This window comes from Halichoeres trimaculatus, unplaced genomic scaffold (genome assembly GCF_033239565.1).
Source record: "Halichoeres trimaculatus isolate MK-OKI-2021-1 unplaced genomic scaffold, fHalTri1.1 fHalTri1_scaffold_9, whole genome shotgun sequence".
Lineage (NCBI taxonomy): Eukaryota > Metazoa > Chordata > Actinopteri > Labriformes > Labridae > Halichoeres > Halichoeres trimaculatus.
Genome location: NW_027437188.1, coordinates 27,167,181 through 27,186,858, shown reverse-complemented (window position 1 = coordinate 27,186,858; position 19,678 = coordinate 27,167,181). Strand labels below are relative to the sequence as shown.

General features: G+C 38.4%; 2 protein-coding genes across 13 annotated transcripts in view; both read right to left on the bottom strand.

Moving 5' to 3' along the window:
• synrg (synergin, gamma) overlaps positions 1-2,060 on the bottom strand; it is a 42,507-nt gene extending 40,447 nt beyond the window's left edge. For all 9 annotated transcript variants that reach the window (XM_074678903.1, XM_074678905.1, XM_074678907.1 and 6 more), the window contains exon 1: positions 1,989-2,060. In XM_074678903.1, the coding sequence (XP_074535004.1) occupies positions 1,989-2,023 (35 nt within the window). In that variant the 5' untranslated portion in view covers positions 2,024-2,060. The remainder of the gene's footprint in view (positions 1-1,988) is intronic.
• A 6,557-nt stretch (positions 2,061-8,617) lies between these two features.
• The window catches only part of hnf1ba (HNF1 homeobox Ba), a 39,842-nt gene continuing 28,781 nt past the window's right edge, over positions 8,618-19,678 (bottom strand). For 3 of the 4 annotated variants that reach the window (XM_074678849.1, XM_074678845.1, XM_074678847.1), the window contains exons 9-14: positions 15,570-15,724; positions 14,255-14,381; positions 13,986-14,168; positions 13,285-13,403; positions 12,932-12,976; positions 8,618-10,221 (exon numbers count right to left, since the gene is read on the bottom strand). In XM_074678849.1, the coding sequence (XP_074534950.1) occupies positions 10,201-10,221; positions 12,932-12,976; positions 13,285-13,403; positions 13,986-14,168; positions 14,255-14,381; positions 15,570-15,724 (650 nt within the window). In that variant the 3' untranslated portion in view covers positions 8,618-10,200. The remainder of the gene's footprint in view (positions 10,222-12,931; positions 12,977-13,284; positions 13,404-13,985; positions 14,169-14,254; positions 14,382-15,569; positions 15,725-19,678) is intronic. The other variant, XM_074678846.1, reaches the window with a different exon arrangement.

The following is a 19,678-nucleotide window of genomic DNA, read 5'->3' as shown; positions in this document are numbered from 1 at the left end:
TTAAGCCAGAAATAACACCTCAATCATCAAAACTTGCAGAATGAAAACTTAGTAACTTGGTTTTAACAACTCTGTGGATACAATTCAGGAATGAGGAAACATTTCAAACTTAACAGTAGCCACTTGCAAGCCCCTTCAACAAACTCATGCATGGTTTAGAGAATAATCAGCCAGTTGCAGCATCATAAATACTTAATTAAAGCTACAGCAATGCAGTTTTTGATGGCTACGAAATATGACAGAAATACTTAATCTTCTGTGTAACCCGCAAAAAGTTAACAAAACCTTCATGGGAACAAAATTTTATCTGTCTTAATCATCATTTCTAATGCCTGTAACGACTGCTGCCACGGGGTAGGTGTCGAGAAAAGACACCAAACTGCATTCAAAAAAAAAAAACTACTTAAAAATTTCACAATCTAAAAGTTTGTCACAGGAGCTTTAAATTGAATGTGTAACCCCTCATTCCCCACACCCCTAAAACCAACAATGAAAAATATAAAGAGCTCCCATTATGATTCTGACTGCTAAGCATACACACACATACATTTATACCACCCCGAGGAGGTTATCATGAGGTTCAGTAATTGAAAACAGTTTAAGAACAAGACCAGATGAGTCAGAAACATCTGTGATTACACTGTAATTATGGACTTCTGTCAACATCCTTGTCAGCTCAGCATCATAATGCAGTATGAACTTTATGAATTGACCCTGAACACCTACAAAGGATGCTTCACCTGTTAAGTAGAATTAGTGAGCTGCATCACTGCTCCACCTCCTGGTTTGTCACTTAAGCACTCTGTCACAATTAATTTTCATATCGCTGCATTATAATGTCTGACAGCCACATACAGTGAAAACAGAATCAAAGTTGATTTATACAATCCTTTGCATTGGATTTGAACAAAACTGATGACTCATGCAACAGTCAGTGGTATGAATGTGAGTTACACCTTTCTGCTCAGCTTTATAAGAGTCTAATAATTCAACAATTTTTCTTCCAGATGAAAACAGAGATACTCAAATTACAGAAAACTTCAATTACACCATGGTCTTCAGATTACATCTACTTTTTCCAACCTACACTCATTCATACAGGCTGGAAAGGCTTCAGTTTCACCTGTCAGATCAGTATCACCTGGCTAGTCGAGATGCTTGTATCCAGAGTGTATTCATTATTAAAGCTGCTTGAGCTCAGTGTATGAAAGAATCATGAGGCTGGAGTTTTTAATCTCCTCTGCAAACATCAAACTGTTCTTTGAATAATACTGCCTTAAAACATTTCTATGTATTGGCTGTCTGTGCTAGCGGATAATGCACGTAGCAGAGGATTGACCCAGTATTTCTTTGACACATGAAGCACACAGATATCTTCTGAGAAGATGAAGCATATAAAGTCTCTTTAGCTAGTGGCAAAAGATTAAATTTTTAGAGATTTTGCAGCTCTTGACACTCGATTTCGTACAGTTCCAACGTTTTAACTTCCATTATATCACAAACACACATAGTACATGATAAAAGAGTTCGTAAATCAGATTTTCAAATGCCAGATTTTAACTCTGTCAGCCATCTACAGGCCTGTCAGCACAGGTACGACCTGTAATCTGACAATGCTACAGGAGGAACACAACATTTCTTCCTGACTATATCACGCTGAATCGACGGAATCATGAGCAGTAGGTGTAATAATTATTATACAAGATGCCACATGCTAACAGTTTTATAAATTAACCTTGTAGCGTTATTTTAAATCCACTCTTAGCACAGACAGACAGCAGACACGGCTAGCCAGCTAACGTTAGCTGTGACACCTGACAACCAGCCATCTCATCTCATCAGTCTGCATCGACAACAAAAACAGCCACCATTACTGCTTTACAGCCCCATTTATGTCATCAATGTGTTTTCAAGAGGCACAAAGAGACGGACGTTTCACAAAGTGTTCACATTTGAGCAGCAGAGATGGTTTTAAAAGGCTATAATACCTGCTGCCTCCCCCAGATCCTGGCCGCAGCGCCATCTTGATAACAGCAGTCACTAGTATAAAAATGACGTCATTGGTGACGGTTGGTAAACAAGGGGCAGAGAAGCCCTCGGCGCAGTCTCTCAGGCACAGCGTTTTGTTTATTAATAAAGTAATAAAAATTTATACAGAGCTAGAGGCTGAAATTACAAGAAAGAAATTTGAGACTGTTGTGTTGTTATGACATTTCTGGTTTGAGGACTTCGATATTAAAATCATTGTGTCAGACATTAAAACGTCATTGGTGATAAAATGTGTTAAATGAAACTGTCACAAACAACACGAACCTCTCAATCTACAGCCTTCGGGAATGAAAGCGGTATTTCCGTTTTAAAACAGTAACTAAATAAACAAATATAACCTTTCTATGTGTGTTACCTAGACTATATTTATTTCAGTTTAATAAATGGTGCTTTTCCGCCAGTAAAGTAGTCTGTTGTCTGTTCAATTCAAATTCAAAAAGCAATGTTTCCTTATTACACCCTCATAAGGCAAACTATTTGTTGGGTAATGCTGAAACTCTTAGGAAAAGTGTGGTTAAAGGCCTGTCCCTGATCTACTTCACAGCATCGGGTGTGAGTAAATGCCTGAAATAGATAATAGAAAAAGTTTTTTAATCTTTCAGATGACAAATTGATCCTCAATTCATTGAGAACAAATTACCTTAGACGCAGAACTCGGGGCTTCTCATTCCCACTTGAAAAACGCCAAATGCTGCAATACCGACATAATTCCAGCAGGGGTCAGTGTTACGCTTTTTTCCTCATTTAAACAGGTACTTTCTGGATACTGTTGTTATAGAGTTAGCATACCTCTGAAGTGCATGTTGTTTTGTGACAAATACCTGGCACCTCTAATTTTGAACAAGACACATCAGGTGAGAGATGTTTTCTTCCTGCAGGTCTGAAGCATTTTAGAAAAATGCTCAAATTGTGATTTTTTTTTTTTATTGTTACAACAACCATCTTCCTCTGTTTCTACATGTCTTTGATTTATGTATTTAAAAGTTTCAGATGGTATGTCAAATAGTGCATCATGAGAAATTTTTAGAATAATACTAAATCACAAGCTGTATTTCACTCATCTGCTGATGTCTCGCCAAATGTTTTTATTGGCTGTGTGAAGTCTTTAGACCTCTGTGCGTCCACACAATGTGATTGAGATTTGCAGATTGCAGTTTCATTGTTACACCAATGACAAGGTGGAGCAACAAGGAGCAGCCTCTGCGGCTTTGTGTTGGTGGCTGTTGTTGTGAAAGATTTACAGCTTAATGAGAGCAGTGTAAAGCAGCTGATGACAAGCACCGCTGCGATCCATCACCTGGTCTGCCCTCAGCCTCTCCTGTACCAGAGTCCATATACATGACAGAGGGATGAAAGTAACCTCTCAGGACTCAGGGGGACTGAGATCTTAAGCTCCGGTTTTAACTGCAAACAACATGCAGAGTTTGTGAGCTACAAACATCATCCTGTACAGTGAAGGCCAAATGAAATAAAAAGGCCAAAGCAAGTCTCAGTGCTGATCACCTTTGAGGTTGGTCTGTTAATTTGAGCTCATTACAGATCCTTTTCTGCTTCTCTTTGTCTTTTCTATTGAGCCTCATTAAAAAGACGACCTGGTGTCATCAGTCTCCTCACTGAGGGCCCACCGCAGCCCCCTGCCTGCTGTGTGGGCCTGGTTTAGCTGGAGGCCAGCCGAGTCAGTCAGTCAGTCAGTCCCCTCATAGGGTTTGGATCTGTTCGGCCGTGGGCAGACCCCCAAGAGAGGTGGTGAACATTAACCCAGGTCCCATTCTGGGCATCCCACAACTCCTCATAAATCATTAACAGTGCAGCATCAAGAGTCTGACAGCATCAGCATGACAGCATCAATCCATCAGGACTCCTCTGGACCACAGCCTTTACACCAGCAAAAAACCCTGATGTGGCAATACAGTAAAGAATCCCCTTTTTGTTTATCGCCGGTGAATACAGACTCGCACTTTCACCCTGTAGAGACTAACCAAAAGAAAAAGAAAAGGAAAACACCTCATGTGCTACTGAAATTTACATTGAAACTACTTTTATCCTCACACTCTCTAACAGGTAAACCTTCATCTGAGAGCTCATCCAACAGGTGATCTTCATGCACATCTACAATGCTGCATTTCTTCCTAAAATTCAAGTATTGAAATAGATTGATGAAATTCCTATTGATCCATACTATCATGAAATTTATTTGTAACATTTATCACAACATAAATCGCTGAGACTGAGTTTTCATTGATATATTACATTCATATATTTCTTTATGTATTTATCTATTTTTGAATTATTTGTATGAACTGATTCTTTTGGATCAATCAATATTCATGTTTATGAAATTTGAAGTCATCTCAGATTCTATTAAATGATACTTTTGGTGTTTTTATTGTGTTTTAGATACTTTTGTTTATTTACCTAAAAAATAAGTTTTTCATTTGCAATTCTTATTTTAAAACCAGATTATTTTTGCCACGAAAAACCTCTCTAACATCTCTTTGGTCGGCTGATTAAAAGGTGTTAACTTTCTAAAATAAAAAATTATTGATGTTTACGTGTTTACATTTTTTTTAATATAATTTAGGACAAAACAAAAGTAAGCTCTTTTCTTTCTAGTTAAACTTTTTTGAATCCTGTACTGACCAAAAATATGACTTTATAATTTTAAATTCAGGTTTTTTTGAACAAAATTTAACATTTCAGTCTAACCTGGATGATTTTATAGTAACAATACATGCATTATTGGCACTTGCTGAAGGGCATGGCAGTAAAACTGTTGACATCTTTTTAATGTATTTGTTTTCTGCACCCTAAATCAATGTTCCTGCTAATCAATAAGATTCAAACAATAATTGTATCACAAAAATTTTTTTTCTGCTGTTGATGCATGGATGTATGTTTTGTTTTTCTTTTGGATCAATTCACAGATCATAGATTAAGTTTTTTATAGGGACACTCATTTCTGTTCTCCATACCAAAGCTAAAAAAGTGAATGTTAATGAGTTTCAGATCAAAGCTCTCCTTCTCCTCTCTGGTGTAGCCTCGCTGTCACTGTAGGTGGAGCCAATGGCGATGTACGTTGAAGGCCGTTGATTGTTGCCATAGACACCTGACTGATCTCCATGACTGCTCAGAAGCACAACAGAAGCGTCGTTGATCAGCCTGTCACAGCGGCTTCATACATGTGTATGTATTTCTCTGTGGAGAAGTTGACGTTAACTCTGGCTGCAGTGACCAATTAGCCCGGGCAGAGAGTGGCCTCCTGACCTTTGACCCCTGCTGGGTAGTCCTATCCATTAACCCCTCGGGCCTCAGCTGGAGTTGATGTAGTGTCTTTTCTTCTGGCTCTGCTAAACACACGGCCACATTCACCCTGCGGCCTCCACTTTCTGTCTCTCCGCTGCCTCTCCTCTGATCACCGGGTGTCCACTTGCTCCTCTGGTGACCCCTATGGTCCTCCACATCGTGGAAACTTCTACTCCATCATTACTTCACATATATATTTATATATCCTCCAGGAGAGAAACTTTATAACTGTATAATTAATCCTTTCATATCAAAGTGCCTTCCTGGACAGGTGCATGTGAAACCACACTCTATATTCAACTTTATACCAAAAACATTTGGTTGTTCATTTCGATGAAATGCTCAAACTACCACTTTAAATGATAAATAACACAGATTTATCATCTCTTTAGCATATATCTATATCTATTTTATACCACCGGTGTATTTTTATACACTTTTTCTTTTGAGAAAAAAAAAACAGAATTAATAGAGAAAAAATTAGTACTCATGACTTCTTGCATCATTTGTGGAAAATGCTCAACTAAACCAGTTATTCAACCCTTCGATGCCCTTTGATATCTGTATTTTTCACTTTGTCATTAAGTGGCTGCAGTCATTAAGATATGTTGCATTTAGCCACCTAATAATGTCATAACATAAATTGACATTACTGGTAAATTTGGCTACAAAATGTTGTTAAATACATCGAGTTTTGACTCATATATAATTGGAATTTTTGATCCAACAGTAAAAGTTATCACTTGTAGATTACGTAAATGAGTTCAAACTTCAAACTTTGATGGATTTTTGTTAACTATATATATCATACCCATGGTTTAGCCTACAGTTGGTTTACTTAAAAAAAAAAAAAAAAAAAAAAAAACTTAATACTACTAAATACCAAGCAAGCCTAGGTCAAAGCAGTATCACAACTTACTGTCAAAGTATTAACAGTTTCTGAAAAATAATTATCCTATGACCAGATCTTCAGCCTGATGATTTTGGCTTCAGGGGAAGGCTTTGTTTTTTATTTTGTACGTATTGCATTGAAACCAAAAAGTCAGCTTTTGATGATGTCATCTGTGCTCAGTGGATCGACCAGCATACAGATGAATGTAAAACTCAAATTAAAGAATACAGAATGAGTTGTATATCCTCTAGTAGCAGCTGTAAAAATGCTGTCAGTAGCTTTGGTAGCTGTATACGGGTATTTATGTTTTTATTACAGGAAGTTTTTTTGACTTGTCCAGCAGTGGTTTTATGCTGATACAAAGGTTTGGCCTTGGCCTGATGGAAATAAACAGAAACTAAAACAACAACAAAAAATATTTGTATTCAGTGCATCTGAGACAACAAAATTAGGTTATGACTATCAGAAAATACACACAATCTACAGCTTCATGAGCTGAATATGAAGCACTCCAGCTAATTAGGTTTTACCCTAGATGAGCCTGACACCATGGTGTTAACTGTTGAGCAAATAAAACTTTAAAAATTCTTCAGTCTCTTTCTAAAAACTTCTGCTAATGGATCAATCTTGTATTCAAACCCTAATTTTGAGTTGAATTAAATGTCACCTTTAGAGACTTTAGTGTTGTATTTCAAACTCTAACAGATGCTAATGAGCCTCCCTGTATTTCAGTTTCTTTTAGTAAAAAAGCACCAAAGAGACTTGGTTAGATCTTTGGAGGCTTCCTGGGTCTGAAAATCAAAGGCCTCATTGAAAACCAAATGGGGCAACATCAGTGGATTACAAGGCCGGCCTCAGTGGGGCTCCATGGTGTAAAGTGCAGGTCAACTCAGCAAGGGTCAGGGCAGCAGCACACAATCACAATCCTGTGAGTTCTGTAATGTTTCTATTAGAGCTATGCTTGTGTTTTCTCTAGAGCTGCTGCTATTTTCATTTCAACCACACCTTTAGAGCATCTAAATTTTAAATCATCAGTATAATAAAAACTTTGAAGTAAACCGAAATGTAAAAGTTTGTGTCATCAAGGTGAAAATGGTGGGAATGAACACCTTAGACAGACTCATATGAAGTCTTGGCTGCATGTATTGTTTTTGTCTTAAAGGGCCAGTACGGAAGTTGGCTTCACCCTAGATTCTCTAATCACAAAAAAAAAAATGGTGATTTCCGTCTATAGTTTTTAATAAACCCCCTTTTAAGTAAAATGCCCTAAAACCCAGCATTTGGCAGCTAAAGACAGTTCATCATACTATTAAAAGTTGGTTAACATCTGGCGTTGGAATGATTGGGTAAGTCCGTCGTCCACTCATATTGTGGGTAGTCTGGGTTTGCTTCCAGCCTGAGACCCCTTTTCCATGTCCATCTCTGACTCTGTGTCCTGCTCTGTCCACAGTCCATCCTTTATCCTAAATAAAGGTGTAAAAGCCCAAAAGTATTATTTAAAATAGGGTTAGTGGACATTATGGTCCAGGTAAGCTCAGCAGTTATTTCAAAACAACCTGAAAACAGCAGCTCCGACCAGACCTAGCCCCCACCTTTGACCCTTGGCAGCCTTTTTCCATCATGACTCTACCACCCTCCTGTTTTCCTCAACAAAGGGTTTAAAGAGCAAAAAAAATCATCCAAAGAAAGAAGTTTGTGGATGCCAACTACTTAAGTAATATTGATCAAAAGAATGGTATTGTGCTGAAGTACTACTGGCCTGAAAAGGAACAGTCACATTTTACCCACAAGCAATTTCTTCTCTCTTTAAGCTATTTTTTTTTTTAATTGTGTTTTTTTTCTTTTTGAATACGTGAGTTCAAAATTCAATTCACAGCAATTTAGCGGTAGGTAAATTTATGGGCTATCTGTCACTTCATTTGGAAAACTGAAAAATTTAAATTTTCCAAACTTTTCACAGCATAATTTCAAGTTATGTGAAAAGCAGTGTGAATCTTTATTTTCACAATACTGTTAAATTGTATCAATGCACTGACCAGACTGTGAACCTTATTAAGATTTACAACCCCAAACATTGAGGCCTTACATTATGAACAAAAATATTTTGCTTGGTGTATTTTAAAATTGTGATACACTGTTTTTAGAAAAAGCTAAAATTAAATCCAAAACATAAGCAAAAGCAGTAAACCAAGAGCTGTGAGCTTTCTGTCTTTCTCCTAATTACGCAAAGTAACACACACCACATTTTCATTTTGGAAAAAAAACTTTTACTTGAAATATCAATATTTTCTCAGAAAGTATAAATAATGATTTATGATTGATTTAAATTTTATACAAAAATAATACATTAGAAGAGAAAAAAAATCACGTCCTGTCACACAAGTATGAGTGCCCTCTGATCGATGGCAGTAAATGTGCCTATAACAGTCACCAACCAATCAACATAATAATAACAATGTTATGACCTATTATTGAACAGGAGACTGGATCTGCCCCGCTGAAACACACAGGGTCAAAACTGACTGTTTGGTTTCATAAAAACAGGTGTAACGTATTTCAGAGGGAGAACTTATTTATGTTGTCAAATTTGGTCCCATGTCTCAACCTTCTGATCCTCATCCTGATAGATAAAACAAGATGTGTGTCTCAGAGCAACTTCATTTTCTATCTGTTCACCTGAAGTGTGTGTGTCTGTACCCACAGCAGCTGCTCCTCTCCCCACATTTCTCAGCCTTTTTTGGATTCCTTCATGATTAGAGTGGCTGCCGTCACAACATTTTCCTTCTTCATGTCTCTCTCCTTCACTAAATACCAAACCAAGAGGTCTGTTTTCTTTCTGAATACTTGTCAATATTTTCATTCATTGAGGAGTTATTAACAATATTTGTCCTATTTTGCTATTTCTTCACATTGTAGCAGGAAATGGGAGAGAAAGGAGGAGGAGGGTAAGCCCCATTCCTGAAATTCACCTGAACCTGTGTGCAAACATCGTGGAGGGGAAGGGCCACGTTTAAAATGTGTGAGTCAGCCCTCCCCCTCGGGGCAGACCTGGTTTAAAGATACGACATGCCAACTTTTAAGACGTGACGACAAATAAAACCTGCACTCAGCTACACTACACTCTTTCTTTGGCATATTTGTCACACATACACACATCACTGTGTTTTTTCTTATGTTACAGGCAGCTTTTCACGACAGAAACTCCACTTTATAATAATAGTCGTGACTTCACTGATAGTGCATATTCATTTCCAGTCTCAAGTGTGCAGAATCCAGTTATACAAAGCATTGCAAACACATACAGACGCATTGCATAGTCCGTTCAAGATTGTCAAAGTCTCTTCAATCACAGTATACACATTGAAAAACATGGAAGACTCCTTTGAAGCCAATGCACAAGATCAATAAAGGTGATTGTGATTGTCACACAGTCCTTCTCACGTGCAAGGCGATGTATGTGTAGCCATGGATCTCTCTTCATTGAGTCTTTGAGCCTCCTCTGAGGCTGTCTGTTAGATTCGGTGTCTTCATATTTCCAGCTTCAATCACAGTGTTGGGTGATTTCCCACAGCCTTTCATTTCAGAGTTTTTTGAGTGCCTGGTTTTTGTTCCTTAGTGGTGTCACTATCCTGAAAAAGGGCTTAAAAAGCTGAATACTGTTTGAAAAGACTGCGCTCTACTTAGACGTCCTTGTTGATCGTGTTTGTGCGACACACAGAGGGAGTGTCCAATCTCCTCACTTTCAGGTGCAGCGACTCAACTTCTCTCCTTCCTCGTGTTCCCATTTTTTCTGCCGCCTGGCCCACCGTTGTCACGCCTCCCCCTGTTAGTTCTGTTGACCGACTCGTCATCATCCAGCCGCACCGCTGCCGGTTATTAAGAGTTGTCATGGTTACTGCTGCAAGAGGGTGGAAAAATGCGCTCGGGTTGCCGGGCACCGGGGAAGTCAGGTGCTTTCACCAAGCCTGGAGAGGACACTGAAAGGACAAGAGGAGAGAAAAGGTGAGACACGTTTGGTTTTATACAAAACCACAGAAACACACTCTGACCAGTGAGACAGAAACATTAGATAAAAATTACTTGTAAACATTAATTAATACAAATAGCAATAACTTAATAATATGATTAACATTACTTTTCCCCAAGTAAAAATAACTTTTTACTTTCTAAATTATTTTGACTGTGACTGCAAAAACAGACGGACAGGTGCTCACGAAATATCTTGTCTTTGATTAAGGTCTTGTTTAATGTCGTCATTGTGTGGTTTTTGTGACGCAAAAGAATTTATTTTTAAGTTGTGGACGTACAACCTTTTTTCTTTTCTATTCTATGACATTAGGTCATAGAATAGAAAAGAGGTCATTAGGTTTTATAACATTTTATATCCTACTCTGTAACATTTTATACTCTTTTTTTAAAAAAAACTTTTTAGTCTATAACATTCTATTCTAAAAATGCCAAAGCATTTAATTTTATAACATCCTATAACATTCTCCATATGGCTTATTCTCAAGGACTCTGTAATAAAATCTGTGTACAGAAAATACCATAGGTGAATTTTTTTAGATACATTTTGTCAAATTTGGGTATTACTAACTTTTTCTTAATACCTTTAATTCACATTTTAGGGAAAAAAAAACTAATTGATAATAATAATAATAATAATAATCATAATAATAATAATAATAATAATAATAATAATAATAATAATAATAATAATAATAATGATGATGATGATGATGATGATGATGATTATGACGATAATAATAATAATAATAATGATAATAATAATAATAATGAACAAATAAATGAAATGAATATTATTCTATAACTTTGAAATTTGCCATAGCCTATGTAAATATAAAAAGATACAAAAACATATGTAGCTCAAATATTTAACTATTTGTATAAATCAGTGATGTCAAATGAATAGAAGCTGCACTTTGGTGTGTAATTCATTTTTTAGTGGAAAAAAAATAGAATGCTATATGTTTTTATATGTTCCGAAAAACAATTTAAAAGAAAAAATTGGAGCTTTTGGTTTTTATACTATGAAATGTATTTTGAATACACCAGTTGAAGTTACTATGCAACAGGAGAGCTAATTAGAAAGCTACCTTTTCTTCATTATGATGCTTTCTGTGCTTTGAACAAATCTCTGTTGCTGACACTAAACAACTTTGGCTTGATTCTGTTTTTCTATTGCAGTTTGGCCACTTCCACTTCAAGATATTTTTTTGTTCTTCACCACAGGTAAATACCATACATCACCCCTGCACCTTCAGCTGCCACACCTGACCAAATACATTCCTCATCCCTCTTCTCCCGACTCTTTAAAGCCTGTTTCCATTCAAAGGCTCTCTCCCACTCTCTTTTTGAGATTTGTTTGTGGACTTTATTTTTCCCCCTGCATCTCTCTGGGTGGAGGCAGGTGACCCCGCTGTGACCCCGCAGCCAGCAAACAGCCTCACCTGATAAGCTGAGCTGAGCTGAGACCTGAGTCATTAGACGCAGGGCTGTGAGCAGAGGTGAGTTTGAGACAGTCTCAGGTATAAAGGAGGGTTTCTCAGCAAACACTGAGTGTTATAAAGCCTGAACAAGCTGGTTTGAGTCATGAGAAGAAGGCTGACCCGTCCAAATAAAGTCCTGATAAGAAAATACCTGACAGCTAATTACTCTTCAAATAACAGAGTCTGGAACGAGACCCCAGATGATGATACCTTTTAGTCTTCTTGAAAACTTATTTCACTCCAGTACACTTATAATCTTTTTTAAGTGTTTTAGTTTCTGATTATTCTTACATTTAAGTAAATAAAACATTTTTTGACAATTGGTCATACAAAACAACCCAGAGGTGTTTGGTTTGGTAGTTTTCTGATATTTTCTGAGTTTATAACAAGAAAAAAAACAAGATTTTGTGTCTAATTTTGACTTATTTCAAGTTGTTCCAAACTATCCAAGACAGATTGATCTTATTTAGACATGCTGGTACTTAAAACAAAACTCCTAAATGCACACTTAACACTGCATTTAACCTCATTGTTTTCCCCAAATATTAACGATAATAACTGATTATTCTAAATTTTTCTGTTTCACGGCCTCACAGACACTTGTTTCCCTTTCTAGCTTCACTCAAGACACACTCTGCTCTGAGCTCCCATCCCATCAACACATCACATCTGTCAGCAGTGGCGCGGAGGAGCGAGCGCTCTGCCCCAGCGTGGGAAATTGAGCGTGTGAAAGCACCATGGACAACATTTCAGGCAAGAGCGATCACCGAGAGCAGGGAGAAGTAGGAAAGAGGAAGAGATGTAATTACCAGACGACAAAAAAAGAGAAAAAAGAAACACCCCCCCTCTTCCCTCCCATCCCGTCTCATCAGCAGCCTCACTGTAGCATGGAGGACACAGAGGTTCGAGAACTTTGATTAACAGCGAGGCTCATTTCCTGATCGTAGAGGTAAGAAGAAAGTGAAAGGAGGCGTTCAGGATGAGGGATCAAGTGATTGATTGGAGGAAATAGAAATTCTGAGAAGACTTCTGTCCATATATCTGTGTCATTTGTTAATTTACAGCCAGATTAATATAAACATAAACATCAGGAGCAGCCCAGAACAAAAGCTCTTGAAAAAATTACTGTTTGGGTGGTTTTGACTTATTTAACTGTGTGTCTGAAAGTTGTATTTACCCAGGAAAGACCCCCGAGTTGCACCATCTTGTTTACAGGAGCATCCTAATGTGACAGGAATTAAACACACAATCATTACACACACGCACACTTCTCCTAGTCACAATCTGTTGCCTATAACTGGTGCTCAAATTGTGCGATGTGTCTTTTACTGATCGGTGTAAGGGTGAAATTTTTGAATCAGTGGAAAGAATGTGCTGATCAAGGTGTGGCAGAGATTTTCAATAAGATTTACCACTTTTTTTTAATTAACCAATAATTCTTGTGCAGATACCCCTTACTGATTACAGGATTCTTGACAGAGGTGAGAACATGCATCTATCAGTGACAAAGTTTGGGTGTTTTACACTCACCGTCTTGCTTGAGGACATGGAGCTAAGCGTGCTGATGCTGTTGGCGTCTGTGACCACCATGGCTGAAGGGAAGCGCGACGGGTGGGAGTATTGTGGGGGTTCTTGCTTGTGAGGATACACTGTGGAGATAAGTGAGACAGGTTATTGATTTTTTTTTTATTAGATTTTTTTAATCTGAAAATAAAACCAAGTCTACAAAAAAGTATGTGATTCTTATTTCTAGGAGTAACACAACTATTTGACTTGAATCCCTGGGATCCTCAAAAAAGGTGATCTGAAATACAATTTTGTTTGGTATTATGAGCCTTTGGATATTTTGCAGCATCGATGTGATCACAAATTTAATGTTATAGCGCTTTAAAAGTTTTTTCTACAACTTTTAAACAGCTGCTGAAACTTCCTGGTTCAAAATCTGGTGAAAAGAAAAGCACAGTTAAGGATTGCCTTATGAACCTGTGGGATCCCAAAATAGGAACCAAAAATATATTTTACTTTAATGGTTATTTTCCTCCTGGCTTACGTTGACTTCTTTAGCACTCTTAAGGAGTATTGAACAGTTTTACCCTTCAAATCCAGCAGGACTCTACGATAAAGTGCATAAGAGGCTTTTTAAAATTCAAATAAAGTTCAACAAAAATAAAGAAAACAAGTGGTAAAGCCATAATCTGAGTGAAGAAAGAGTTTCAGTGGTTGTTACTGACTGTGTGAGTGTGTGACTGTCGCCATGAACGGCTGCTGGCTCATGTGGCTCGGCGACTGCTGCATCAGACTCTGCTGGTGTGGGCTGTGAAGCTGCTGTGAAAACTGCACTGGCTGCAGCGCCGCTAGGCTCCCAGCTACGCTGTTGATTACTGGCACCGTCTGGGATTGTGATGTGTTTAAACCTGCCGAGGAAGAAACAGTCAGAGCATGTCCCAATAAGAACTGGTTCAACACTTTCACTTTGATGGAGGGACTGAGGAGGACTCACTTTGTGCGATGGCCATGACTCCTGTTAGAGGCATGATGAGGTTTTGTGTCTGCTGATGGCTGTGATGGGAACTGTGGATGTTTGTCAGCGTACTGACTGGAGGAAGTCCTCCCCCTGACCCTGAAATCTGCAGAAAACATGGGATTAATACCTCAAATTACACCAGTGTTTGCAAAAAGCTGTCCAAACAGTCAACTAAAACAACAATATGAGAGTATCTGTTATGTAAAATCACATATACGTTATTCAAATTGTTAAACCCAAACACACCAATATGTTGACTTAGTTCAGATTCTTTTGTATACCACGATGTGTGTGTAACTTCACTCACATTGAGCATATAAGCAAACACTGATAAGAACAAACAGTGAAGAAAATAATTCAAAGAGTTTGTGGAGCAGATTTAAAGTCCATGTTCAGAACGTCCATCTGGACTGGACACCAACTAGGTTTGGGTCAATTTGACTACAGCAGCTGCCCACAGAAGACAGGGGACAGATTCATATCTGCAGATAGGAAACTGTCAACCGGTCCGCTACACTGCACCCATTTCATATTACACAGCTCAAAAAGGCAGAAGTATTCAGATCTGACAGGGAAGTAAGTCTGCAGCTTTGGATATTTCAGTTGCATGACTTTGTATTTTATCTAACTCTGAAAGGATAAGTGGTTTAACCCTTGTTTCATCACTCCTGTTAGAAATGACAGCCATTTTCCTCCACTCAAATATAAAAAATTATGAATTAAAACTACCTGAGTTGTTTTTTAACATGATAATGATGTCTGAGGTTCCCAGAATGTGGGGTTAAAGGAAAAAGATTTGTTTTGGCAGTGAATCAATAATCACAGTATATTCAAAGTGTTATTCCACACAACTGAAAAGCTATGCGTCCGTGCACAGGTCTCCTTGTCACTGATCAAATATTGAACTAGGGCAGAAGGGAGAAACTCAGAGGTGACTATAAAAAAACACTGAGTTTAATCAAATGTTGGCGTCATTTCTCTGGCAGAACAAGCAGCACTCCGCCTGCGTCTCCTCTCTGCGAGGCATTTAATCAATACAAGCAGAATGTTTCTTTGTCAGGTTTATTGGCTGAGCGGTGAACATGACCAATGCACTCTGGTGAAGCCATCGTGGCCTGCCACCCCCTGACTCCACCTTCCAAACAGAGCAACACAATGTGCTAATTGTTGGCGGCTGCCAGCGGGTCCATGGGAGAGCGCAGGTTCAGGAACCTGCTTTGTACGTTTATGCTAAACTCTGGCCGGCTCTTATCTAATCTGAGGCAGAGAGGGCCCAGGTGTGCTCACTCACCATCTTGGCGTCAGGTGACAGCAGACTGTGGCTGTGGTCCAGGCCTCCCGGAGACACTTGCTGGAGCACAGACTGGCTGCTTGGCATAGAGCTGCTGCTATGGTGACTGATGGTGGTGGAGGAGGTGACCTCACCGGGGCCTTGGCTGTAACGCACTGAAAGTGAGGGAAAGACGAGTTAGTTTCACTTGTTCTGTTAGCAGTTATGTAGGGCAGAGAGATAGTGGCGTCGGCCTCATTCTGCGCAGAGCTGTGCCGCAGTCACTCCACTCAACCAGCTCACCTGCTCCTCTGCTCAGACGAGAGAGCACCAGAACAAACAAACACAATGACCCATCAGCCAAGGCCATGCGCTACGTACACGCACTCACTACAGAAGAGCTAGCATCAGACGCTCTGAACGGTGTGCTTGTTATTCACATTACATCAGTGTTACATGATCACAGATACAACACCTAAAATCCTGCAATCAAACGCTGCAATTCTCTGATCCCGTGTCTAGACATCTTCTCGTCTCTCATTGGAGGCCTAAAGAAATGCTTCACCTCACCACCAACAATCAAATGTCTGTTTGCTGATGCAGGCCCCCTCTGATACCGACAAAGTAAACATTACACAACAACAAACAATGTCAAACACATTCTTATCCTGTGGTCTCAGCCTCACACACACACACAGAGTCCCCTCCCTCAGTGACAGAGGAGAGACAGACTCTGTTTGCTCTCAGATCTCCCATCTTGGCTGATCGCCCTCCGGCCCTGACCCAGGTGTGACAGCCAGAACGCCTCGCTGAAGACAGTCAGACATGACAGGAAGCATTGATATACTGCAGCCATTTTGAGATAAAAACAGAGGGAGAGGCACTGACACTGAATGTGACCAATGAGGGGGGCATTGATTTCTTGTCACTGATGGAAACTGGAACAGGATGTTTTTGTAGATTTTAGAGCTTGCTTCAGGTATCAGTGGAAACTGATTTCTGATGCTAAAAAAAACTTCATTTCAAGTGTTGTGAATATTTTATATCAACAAAGAGGGAATATTTTTAAGAGAATTTTGTTCTCTAAACAGTTATTTGTTGATATGGTATGAGGACTAAACAGAGAGCCAGAGAAAGCAGTGTACCTGCTTAGCCTAGCATAAAAGTTGTAAACAGTTAGCCAATGTCTGATAAAAAAAATCTTTATTTTATGTATTGTATTCATTATAGTTAATACTTCCTATCTATCTTTGACATCAATGTGCATTTCCTCAATGTTAAATGTTACTTTGGATGGAGGGTGGGGGAGTTATAATTTCCATTATCAATAATGTAAATTTTCAAGATTGTACTGTAAAAAAAAAAATAAATAAAAAATAAATAAATAAAACAATAACAAAAAAAAAACCTAAATACTCTTTATTCAAAAAATTATTGAACAGTGTCTCAAGTCAAACAAATACACTTCTCAACAATCTGAAGAGATGCTGCCATTAGCCCAGCACAGCTGAGCAGGGCTAGCTGTTTTTCGTATTTATGATAAATTAAGCAAAAAGGTTCTGTTATAATATTTAGTTTTTTTTTGGCAGTTTAGAGATATGTTTCCACAGAGGCTGTAAGATTGAGATAAAACACTGGAAAGTTAGACCTTTTTTTTTAGCCTGAACAAAGCCAGTACAGCTGTTTTCCTGTTCATCACAAGGCTAAGCTATCTATCTCCACAGCAAAACATTCCCCCCAGAATTTTTAACATAAGTAGTTTCATTTGTAAACAAACCAGAATATCCACCTTAATTTCAGGTTTTGTTTTAAGATTTTCAGATATGTATTTATCTTTTTTCAACCCCTAGCCAGAGCCAGGCTAGTTGCCCTGTTAGCAGGCTTAGTAGCCTGGGTATGCTAGGTCTCAAACAGACATGAGATTTGTTTCAAACAGTATATTGTTATATATTCTCATAAATGCTGAGAGCTTTCTTTCAGGGGTGCTGTTATTGTTTGTATTTTCACAGGTGGGACAGAGTTTAGCAAGCTGCTATATGAAACAAGTTTTTTGTTGTTGTTATTTTTGCTAAGCTAAGCAGTCTGCTGTTTCTGCATGCATTACTTTTAACACATTTAAGTACCGAGAAATTCTTTGTATAATGAAAAAACAAGCCTATGTCCCCACATATCAAGCAGTTGCTTTGAGAATAGTTTTCATTTCAAGCTAATTGTGCTAACTAGTTTTTCAATTATCACGTCTTAAATGGATCCTTTAAATAAGAATTCTGAATGTCTTAAGAGAAACCACAACGCCATATTTTACCATCTTAAGTACCTGTCCTCCATTTTGTTAAGTGCACAGACTTCATATTGTCTTTTGCAGCGTAGTAGCAACACTCTGACACCGCATCATGCCTTGTAAACACCGCTGCAGAACAATAAAGCACTCCATTGGACTCATGACCCCCATTGCCTCACAATAGAAGAGGTCTCATAAAAAGGCAGTTATCTCAGAGCTGGGCGACCTCTTAAAGTGTCCGGGGGTGGAAAGATGCCATTCAGGACGGTTTCTTTTAGTCTGGCTATAATTCTAACTGCAGGGAACCTCTGAGTTATTGAGGAGGAATTCGAAGAGCAACACTTTTAGTGTCTAGAAAGCTAGAGACCAGGTTGGCACAGGCCTACCTCTTCTGATATTCAGAGGCTCCATGAATCTCAAAACTTATTCTGGCAAGATGAGACCAATCGGTAAGACACAGCTGACCCTTTTTGGAGAGCAGGGGGAGGGCGAGAACTTCAGGAGGGGAGTGGTAGCAGGGATCTTCAGCAGTTTTAAAGGGCTCTTGCTCCCTGTGTGACCCATGTAATATCAAAGCCTGCCTACCCAACCCCAGGCAGTGCTCATTGTAGTGCCACTGCATATGACAGACCTCCTGGGTCTCTGCAGGACGTGTCCAGTCTCTCTCTTTGAGGCTTACTGTGAGACGCAGAACAGTGGAAAACGCAGAGCTAGGCCATCTTTTCTGAGAGGGTTTGTGTGTTGTTCCCTTGTTGGCTGGGGGTGACGCCTTCCACAGATAATCCCCCCCACCCCTGTATCCAATCTGGAACTTCTGAGTTTGCTGGTTTTGTTTTGGCCAGAAGGATGTAGATAAGCTTACACAGCAATGATTCAATCTTATCAGGACTTAGGCTTCCAAAGTATTCACATTTACATCAGTAAACGGTTACCAAAGATCATCTATCAAAACTAAAAAACAAGTGAGTGCATCTTATTGTAAAAGATCCTCAAGGAAGAAGTTTACAGAACTTGAGATACATTTTAACTGTTTGGTGAAGTGGTTCAAACTTATAATTTGGTCTCTGCTAAGCTCTAAATTGGAGGGGTTGCAGATTTTTGCCTGCAAGAAGTTTGGAACCAATAACCTTTGTCAAACTCCAATATATTTTATATACTATCATTTTTTTTGGCTTACTAAAAATCCTAATCTGAAAAAATCTTCGATATTTTAATTGGATAAACTATATTAGGAAAAAAAAGTTGTAATGTGGCATAAAATGTTTTTGGAACAGATTTTGATGGATCATATAAATACCTAGCTTAATAAAAATCATGCATATAGAACTTATCAAATGTTGAAAATGATGAAATGTATTTTTAATCAAAAACATAAAACAAGTTTTGTATCATAATATAACACTGAATTATCCCATTAATATGTGATACTGAAATACCAGGATTTTCTAGTAACACAACATGAATCTGATTAAAACGTAACCTGGTACTGATATAGTTGTTTGTTTTTGGCAGCAATATGCTTCTGTACAAAACACTTAAAAAAGTAGTGTAATAAAAAATAAAAACATCTGGAGGAAGATCTAACAATTTAGATAATTTTGTAACAGGTTTGTAAGGATGGGGAAAGGATCACCACTCAAGAGACTGCATGAGAAATTAGTTTAGCAATTTCAGAATAATCTTCCTCAGTATAAAATTGGATTGGACAAAAAGTTTCCTCAACTATAGAACAAAACATTTCTAAAAGATTCAGAGAATCTGGCAAAATCTTAGTACTGCAAAAAGATATAGCTCTGTCGTAAAAATCACTGCAGATTAACAGAAACTTTTTACAAACATGATCCAGAAA